The following is a 9,784-nucleotide window of genomic DNA, read 5'->3' on the forward strand; positions in this document are numbered from 1 at the left end:
GCTATTTCACATGATCAGACTTCTTTGAAATGTTCTATTCAATATTCAGTAGAAGTAATTTGATACAGAAAATCCAGAGAAATGTACAAACCGGTCTCTAAGACAGTTTGTTTAAAACATATTCTACCTATCAAATAGAGGTAGTCCTCAACTTACAATAGTTCATTTAGTGACCATTTGAAGTTACAACGGCACTGACAGAAGTGACTTATAATCATTTTTCACACTTATGACCATTGTGGCATTTCCATGGTCACATGATCAAAATTCAGACATTTGGCAACTGACTCATATTTTTGATAGTGTCCCAGGGTCATGGAATCACTTTCTATAACTTTCTGACAAGCAAAGTCAATGGGGAAGCCAGATTAATACAACCGTGTTACTAACTTAACAACTGCAGTGATTTACCTAATAATGCGCAAATTTGAAGATTAACACAAAAGAACTTAAATGGGATATAACACAATATCTAAAGAATATCATTTTTTCTTTCAACTTTCTGCATAATCAAAACCTTTAATATAATCTTGAATTTATTATATTGCTTTGAATTTCAACATCTAGCTGGAATGAATTCCTAACTGCATAAAACTACAAGAATCAACAGCATCCTGTGCTATTTGAAAAGTTCTTTCTCAATAAGTCTCCTAAAGCAAGTTAAAAAAACTATACAGGTAGTCCTCGAGTTATGAGTGTAATTGAGCCTGCACATTCCACTTGTAACTTGAAAACTCATAGAGTGAATCTCATACCTCAAATGAGATTACTCCCTTGCTCGTTAAAACGCACGCGGCTCGTTAAGCGAACATGAGGTATCTCAGGGTGGGGAAGGCCATGGAGGGCCTAGTGATGGAACAGGCCCCCAAGGTCTCCCTGACCCACTAAGATACTGCATGCTTCCCCCTCCCTTCTTGCTGGACTCCCCTGGAAAAGATCTGTCTCCTCTCTGTTGCAGTTCCTGCTGCTGCCCGGATCTAAGGCCATGGAATACTTCTGCGGCCTGATCCGGACTCCAGAGGTCTTTTCCAGGCTGCTGCCACCCGGATTTGAGGCTGGGGGACGCTTCCACGCACCGCCGCGGCCCGATCCGGGCCTGGAAAACGGCCTCTGGAGCCCCGATCCAGCTTCCAGAGGCACGTGGAACCATTCCCCAGCTTCAGTTTCATTCTCTGTTGCAGAGAACAAAGGCCTAAAGTAGCATAAGATCACACAAGATCACTGTCTTGCGTGATCTTGCATTATTTTAGGCCTCCATTCTTTGCGAACGCACCGAAGGCGTGGAGCAGCCAAGAAAGCGAAGGATCTCGATCCTCGCAGGTTGAGTATTGAAGGCCTGGTGCCTAGGGAGACCCAGGGGAGGGTGGGAATAACCAGGGTGAATGTTGCAGAGCCACTATGATCGCTTGTAAGGGCGAATGACTGCCATGGTGCTGCAATATTCGTAACTTCGGGACTTGCTTGTAAGCACTAGGGGGCGCTCATCACGTAACTTTGAACGAGCATTAAGTGAACGCTCATAACTCGGGGATTACCTGTAGTTTGGAACAGAAGGCACCTGTGTCTTCTACACAAAATGAAGTATTTATAAAAGGCCTTCATGACTATCGATTTCTAATTTAATAGCTGTATCAAAGAACATGTTCAAAATTTATACAGTAATCTTATATTTTGTATATAAGGGAAACTTAAATTTAAAGAAAAAGGGGAAATTCTTAGTTAAAAATCCCCTAATTGTTCCTAGCAGAATTTTACTTGTAGTACAGCATAGCAATTAACAAGATTTCTATATGGGATTAAGAAATCTTTGGTTGAAATATTAAAGAAGATGTTAAATTATTGAAAATGATTGTACTTGTCTTTCTGAAGATGGAAGTCATTTCTTTTTAGGTTTTTTCTTTATTCTTCTTTTTAATATATTTTTCCCTTTTTGCCTTCTCTCCCTCTCTTTTTTCTTTTTCTCTTTGCACTTTTAATCTTTTTTAAAATATTTTTCTTAGTATGTATTGGTTTTTTATCTTTGTATTTTTAAATTTCATTAAAACCTTATAAAAATTAACAAAATTTCTATAGAAAATGATCTGCCAGATATATAAATAAAACCTTATTCCCATTTGTAGCACTGCATTCCTTCAAAATAACTTTATATCATGAAGAAAACTACGTACCGCTGCAAATAGTCCATAACCACGAATAGCAATGGACAGTTCTTTGTTGCTGGCATCCATATTTCTGATGATAGCATAAAATTGTTCCATAAAGAATTGCAACTTGCTCTTATGCATTTCAACATCTTTGGCAACCATTGATGAAATCTTAAAATCATATATAAAATTAGCAATTTTATCATTTAAATATTCAAATATTTTCCAATCTTACATTATCTATCATTAACACTGCTATTTTCCCCCAAAATTATGTAATAAAATGCTAACACATTTGAAGGAACAAGAAGCAACTATTAAGAAGCCTACAATCTTACAGGCCATGAAATCAGATATCGTCTAAAACAGGGGGGTCAAACTGCCAGCCCACGGGCCGGTTGCATCATGCAGAGGTCACGCCCACCCCAGCCCCGGCAATGCAAAAAAAGTCACAATACGTCGCGACACATCATGTGACGCAGTGAGTTTGACACCCGTGCTCTAAGACATGAAAGGAAGATCTGCCTTTAAAAGTGTGAATAAACTCTGGATGACCATGCCTTCATGGAACTCTGAACCCAGTCTAATATTGACAAACATAAAAGGAAAGAGATAAAATATGGTTACCATAGGTAGATTTTGAAAATTTTTGAATTCATTGGTCTAAAGCCATTCTATTCTTCTTGAAAAATGTATGCCAGGCTAGAGCTAGTATGCATAACTCATTTCTTACTAGTTAAAACAAGGGACAAACTTACATGTAGACAATTTCACTATAGTATTTTCATTCTAGGAATTCTGCCAGTGAACAGCTGTATTGTACCTGTTTAAGAAATGAATCCAACGCACAATGACCAGCTTTCTTGAGTTCTGCATTTTGATGGCCACTCCATTTGGACATTGTTTGAAACAATGAGACATAATTGTCTAAAAGATAAGTGCTGAACTGAACAGCATGCTTACTGAATAAATGTAGACCAGCTGTAAAGTAAACATTTTAATTTACATTGACCATTTTGTTTCAATTATATCCAAAATATTTTCATAACTGATTTTAACAGTTTTGAATGATTATTTATTTCTAGTATTACTTTTGACTAAATTGTTCAATTATTTTATTTTTAAATATTTCCTTGCAAAAAAAATCCATATGACATATCTTTGTCTTTTCTAAATGGAAGGCACATGTCAGCCTAAGCTAAACTGTTATTATACCGGAAAATAATGAAGCTGAAATTAAAACTATCTAAAGAATATAAACTCAATATGTTATTACAGAAACTATTTTGTCAGCAAAGAACTATCTCATAAGAAAATAAGAAATTCTTACCAAGAGGCACTGCATATCTTTTTAAATCGATCTGCAATTTAAAAGGTTCAGAATAAGAATAGTTTGCCAAATCTGCTTAGCATGTCAGAATCTTATTTTAAGAAGATATAAAAGAGACACTATATATACCTGTGGACTTATGGCCTTCACTGTAAAATCAAAGATCTCTTTTGAAGTTCGAGGATCTGTAGAAAAGAGACAAACCATACAAATACAGTAATGACAGAGTTGTGTGAATTTAAATCTTTCCTCACAGGACATAAAAGTCAGATATCAACAATACTTTATTCCACCTTATTGCTTTGATCAACAAGGACTTCCTAACAAACTAAACCAAAGTAATCCATCATGTTTATTTACCATAGAAATAGGCCCTGGTTAACAAACAGTAATTGGGATCAGAATTTCCATTGCTAAGTGACATGGTCAGAAAGTGCAACAGTGTGTAACTGCATCATAAATCCTGGCATTCCCCATTGCCATTGATAATCAAATTCCACCAATCATTAGAACAAGGACCCACTCCAATCCAAGGCATTCCCAGCTTGGTCCATTCTACTTTTGCTATTGCAGGAAACCACTGAAAATCTCCACACAGATGCACCATAAAGCCTAGAAAATTATCAGAATAAACTGTATAGAACAACTAGAAGTTTTAATTTATACCAGTATGTTCTATTCTACTCTAACATTTCCCAATTTTACAAAACCTTCAGAAAACAAATCCAAACATTATGAAATGTCTGCTAATCTGCTTTAAGATTCTAAGAGAACTAATTATTTGGAAAGGACACTAAAAATGCAAATATTTTTTAAAATCTAAAAATAATTTTAGAAAAAGGAGAAAAGCAAAGTATACACCTACATTACAACAGATTAAATAAAGTAAATTAAGGCTATTCCAATAAAACAAATTGCCAAGATCAAAAAAGTCACAAAATCGCCTTTTATGATTTTAAATATTTGTAGGCTTCTTTTATACATGAATTAATCTAGGAAAGTATCCATAAGTTTGTTTTATATCAATTCTTCTCAAATTGATAAACCAGTTTTAGTATTAAAACAAAGCAAGAAAGTAATTCATGGAAAGTTTCCATAATTTATAAGCTTTCAATAAGGCTTTTCATCTTAAATATGTGTGCAAATTATTCAACATTGAGATATTTTTTTTTACCACAAATTTGGTCATTTCCACTTTATTGAAAGAGGTCTGATCTTGAAACAAATTATTCCAAACAGTGAAATGAGATTTAAATAGGATGGTTTGGGGCATAAACTTTCCACCCTTAAGAGATTTAACCTTTTTGGTGAAAGGCAATTTTATACAGGAAGAAAATTGTACACTTTTTTGTTATTCGGTTATTTTAGTAAAATAAAGATTATACCTTCATCCATGGATTTGGTAAAATTATACATAAGTGCAGTCAGTCCTTTCAGACACCCTGCTACAATAGAGAACTTTGGTTGTCTTGTTGCAGAGGTCATCTGAAAATGAGAAAATATTCTATTAAAACAAGAACAGAGAAGGTCTAAAGTAACAATAGTAATAAAAATCAATATTTTAGCAATGCATCTATTGTAAGATTATGGAATAAATGTGGTACTTCTGATGTATAACTGGGTACCAAAAAATCATTTCTTCACTATTATTTAATGTAGGATGAATAATCCAGAAAATGTTGACATATAAATAACCAGTAAATCATACAGGGTTGTGATAGCACTAACCAAGTTCTTATCAAATGCCTTTAAACTTCCCAGGAACTTACATATAATTTCTAACACATTTACAAAAATATTTAACATCTTTTTCACCTATTCATATTTTAATACCAGCTATGCAAATTATTTTTGCCCATCATTATATAGAAAAAATTAATCCAATCAAATATACAGGTTTCTGAATTCTCATTAAATTTTTTAAAAATGCTAGATGTGTTTACAAAAACATAGCAAATATCTCACTAATTCAATTTGCATTAATTATAATTCTCACTTCTGCCAATTATTCTCATACTGAAATTTATAAAAGAAAATGTACAGGTCCAAAATTAAAACACTGTGATGGCCTTATTAAATAAGCTTCATTAATACTGAGCAATTGGACCAGCCTGGAAACCTGCAGTACATATACATCAAAAGCATACATGGAAAATATATATTCAGTTTTATACAATGAACTGGAATAGCCCATTAAAACTTATATCATAATAAAACAGTAATATATGAGGTATTGTCACCATTGTCAACACTTTTAAGAAATCAACCTCAACTTTCCATACCAAATGCAAAACTCTTTCTTACCTGTATTTTTAATTCTCCCAGATAAGCACGGAATAGTTTTTCAGAATTGTCAATCATTTCACTAGGTTGAACTTCTCCCAAGACTCCCAAGAGCTCATAAATCCTTTCCAACACTTTTTTAAAAAAATAAAAAATTAGCATTTTAATCAATTGATTATATTTTATTTGATGTCAACTACCCCAATTATTTTCCCCCTATCATCAAATGTAGAAGGATTTAATTCAAAGCAACATACAGATTTTCAAGTTCTTACCAGCATTCACATACATTGTTCTGATCGGTACTAATCTCATTGTATATATGTTGCTACTCAGTTATACGATTTCTAAAACTGGGTTTAAAAAAACCCTAGAAATGCACTCCTGCACATCTGCAATGATTACTTCCCAAAGAAGTTCAAGTAGCTGCTTAGTTTTGAAACACGTAACTTCAGCAAATAACTATATTTGAGCCCTCTCCAAATCCCACCTCACCCCTCAGCTTTCTGAATTGATCTTGCTTGCCAGACAAATCACAAATAAACTTGCTAAAAGATGGTACACCTATTGCTCAGGTTTTCAGCAATAACTTTTTAATGACTCAGGGAAGAAAAAGAGCATGTGAAAAGATATTAAGCCAGAAACCAACAGAATACTCTTCTTCTTCCAACTACATTTTTTCCTGGGAAGAAAATGTTACAACTTATTATCATGCCATGTTCCTCGGGCTGGTCTCTTTTGCAACACCTGGGGAACAAATCTTGATGTCTGGCACATTTTAAAAAAAAATGTTAAGTTGTACATGAATTTTAAAAACAATTAAGTAGGAATAAATTTGTACAAAATCAATGTCACGTAGGGTCACCATCATTCCTTGCTTACAATACTACTTACAACTTATTAGAGGCTTACTAGAAACTTTTTGTCAGGATATATCTCAACTGATTTATTATTTGGGACACTAGCTAATTTACGATACTTGCTAAATACCTTTTAATCTTAGTTACTGACAAACAAGTTAAATATTACCTGTATCAGGCACTTTGCTTTTTATAGCAAGTTCTCCATAAAATTTGTTAAAGATTTCTCCAACTTTCATGTCTTCCATTACATATGATGATTGTAAATTCTGAAGCAGCTACAAAGATATTCAATAATCAACATTCCAAGGGTTAGAATGGTAAATAATTTTTTAAAGTACAGCAAAATATAAAAACATGCCATCAATTTTACCTTGATCAATAGCTCTAGAGCTGGAATTCCACATTTTGCTGATCTGCCTTTTGTATAAACAGTAACACATATCCGCTAATTTTTTAAAAGACAAAAAAGATATTATATAACGATACAACCAAAAGCCTCCAACTTAAATATGGAATTGGTGATGTAATTTTTCCCCATTATTTTACTTTATTCAAAAATATTAAAACACCTAAAGATACCAATGCAAATTTGTTTACCCACATAATAATTTTGAATATTGGAATATTTCACATCCCTCGGTTGCATTAATCAAAAGCCAGGTTGTAGCAATGTTTTTTCTGTACATTTTGGACTAAATTAAATCTTCTCTTTTCAACAGTGGAGAGTGTTCATAAATAGACATCCATTCAGAACATCCCAGTGGTAAAAAGAGAATATGAAATTGATGGACATCTATTATTCTATCTGGAAGCATTAACAATATTAGAATATTATATTCTAATTATGGTAAATACTATTAACATTAATATAAGATTAGAACAATATAAACAATAACACAATAGTACAACTTCTAGATTGAGACAGAAGGTTACAATCACAGTTGATTGTTCAGACCCAGAAGAACCAGCATGTTACACTTTTATATTAAAAAGGCACATTCTGAAGATAAATTATGAAATTAAGATGAAGTACAAATTATTTCCTATTTTTCCGACCTCCATCCAAAATACAATTTTCATACCTAATCTGTTTCGAAGATGTAATGTTTTTCATTTGAGATACTTTAAATATTTCTCATGAAGTACAGGTAAGTAGTATCTCATGTTTGAGAAATTCAACTGAACAAATAATTTAAGAACTTCATGAAAGTAGTTAGCTTTTAAAATTACCATTAGTATTTTAATTTTAATATTAATTCTACTTTGCTCAGCAAATTTATCTAGTTTGACATAAAAAAAGTAAAATAATTTTCTTTGACTTACCTTTACATCTTGTGCATAAGGCTGAACTTTGAGGCCAATCTTTTCCACAAAGGCAAGAATAAATTTTAATGCTTCTTCTCTGCATTCTCTAAACTAAAATAAAATCATTAAGAATATATTCAGACAAAATAAGGCTTAATATCAGTCTTATGAAATGAACATATAAACACTGCACTCTCAGATCACTTACTTGCTACACACAGCTTTTGAAAAAGCAATTCAAATAACTTCCAACATAACAAAATGTACCTAATTTGTCTAGAAATATTACTCAACAAGGCAAGACTATTTAAAAAGTAGTTTCATCCCTAGATTTTTAACTTACATCTTCAACACTCAGCGACTTATGAATAAATGATAGTAGTCCATTTTCTTTAGAAAACACCAGTGAAATCTGCAAGGCTGAGGGAAGAATAAATGCAGATTAATATTTTAAAAAATTAAGCAAATACTCGACAGGTAATCCGTGACTTACAACTATTGGTTTAGCAATCATTCAAAGTTACAGTGGCACTGAAAAAAGTGACATGATCGATCTTCGCACTTATAATCATTGCAGCATCCCCATGGTCACATGATGAAAATTGGATGCTTGGCAACCGCCATATATATACGATGGTTACAGTGTCCCTGGGTTATATCATCACCCTTTGTTACTGTGGGAAGTCAGCTACCTGCCCCAGGAAAAGAAATATTTTGGGGAATATTAAAAAGGCAGAATATATTTCTCCAAAGGAATAATGAAGATCTTAAAAAAGGCAGGAAACATCTCCCTCCCCCTAGCCAGAAACTCAGCAGAAACCAGATCTGTAGAAATGCAGATGTGATAATCCTTTCAGAAAGGCTGGAGCCAGGAAGCTTGGAGTTTATGGAATTAGAAAGACAAAAGATCCCCAGAAATCAACAATCCCTCACCCCAAAAAATCCAACATAGGACATAGTCATCAGCCACAACCCCAGGGGAGCAGGATATGACCTTTGGGACATAATACAATTAACCCACCACCATTAGAATACCAGAAAGGCACACTGAACCTCAGGTCAAAATTCATGCCACAGGAACAGGAAACAACCTCAAAAGCCCAAGAAGGTATAAAAACCCACCACTCCCTGCTACATGTGGTCAGCTTTCCTAGAGTCACATTTCTGTCTGGCTCTGCTCTTCAATAAACTACAACCTTCTTTCTGAAGCAGTCTCCATTTTGTTTATTCCCGGCTTGGACTGGACCTGATGAAGATTTTTCTTTCAGCATTACTTTCCCAATAAGCTTCCAATAAGCAAAGTCACTTAATTATGCATGATTCACTTAACAATGGCAGTGATTTGCTGAACCATGGCAAAAAAGCTTGTAAAATCAGGCACAACTTATTTAATGACTGTCTTGCTTAGCAATGGAAATTCTGGTCCCAATTGTGGTCGTAAGTCAAGGACTATCTGTATTTCCAAATAAAGGGTTTCAGAATATAATACTATCCCTTTGAACGTAACAAAGAATGGCACCTTCAGGAAATACATGACATATTGGAACAAGGATTATGCACTTGGCTTTCTTTCAACATCACAGATGCAGGGGAAAATCTACACACAGTCTCTAGACAATTTCAAACCTTGCTTGGGTTTATTCATCATGCTAAATTAAAGAGTGGAGAATCTGCTACCACTGAAATGTGACTAGCCACTCATTTCATTCTCACAAATGTTCTCAGATTAGACTGAGAAACAGCAAGAGCAGAGAAGCACCTTCCAAGTCAAATCCATAGCTGGCTGAGCTGGATCTTTCCAACCCCAGTTCAACATTCTAACTTGATGTTTCTCAATCTTAGCAACTTTAAAGACTTCA

The 9,784-nt window shown here is 34.0% G+C and overlaps 1 protein-coding gene across 1 annotated transcript in view; it reads right to left on the reverse strand.

Moving 5' to 3' along the window:
- LOC107299491 (DNA-dependent protein kinase catalytic subunit-like) overlaps positions 1 to 8,345 on the reverse strand; it is a gene marked incomplete at both ends in the record, with an annotated part of 30,406 nt that extends 22,061 nt beyond the window's left edge. The window contains 10 exons of the mRNA XM_015828846.1: positions 2,169 to 2,315; positions 2,968 to 3,125; positions 3,475 to 3,505; positions 3,604 to 3,659; positions 4,860 to 4,959; positions 5,779 to 5,891; positions 6,787 to 6,895; positions 6,991 to 7,065; positions 7,944 to 8,036; positions 8,269 to 8,345. Of these exons, the coding sequence (XP_015684332.1) occupies positions 2,169 to 2,315; positions 2,968 to 3,125; positions 3,475 to 3,505; positions 3,604 to 3,659; positions 4,860 to 4,959; positions 5,779 to 5,891; positions 6,787 to 6,895; positions 6,991 to 7,065; positions 7,944 to 8,036; positions 8,269 to 8,345 (959 nt within the window). The remainder of the gene's footprint in view (positions 1 to 2,168; positions 2,316 to 2,967; positions 3,126 to 3,474; positions 3,506 to 3,603; positions 3,660 to 4,859; positions 4,960 to 5,778; positions 5,892 to 6,786; positions 6,896 to 6,990; positions 7,066 to 7,943; positions 8,037 to 8,268) is intronic.
- Between the last annotated feature and the right edge of the window lie 1,439 nt (positions 8,346 to 9,784).

Source organism: Protobothrops mucrosquamatus, unplaced genomic scaffold (genome assembly GCF_001527695.2).
Source record: "Protobothrops mucrosquamatus isolate PMUCROS unplaced genomic scaffold, P.Mucros_1.0 scaffold5014, whole genome shotgun sequence".
Classification (NCBI taxonomy): Eukaryota; Metazoa; Chordata; class Lepidosauria; order Squamata; family Viperidae; genus Protobothrops; species Protobothrops mucrosquamatus.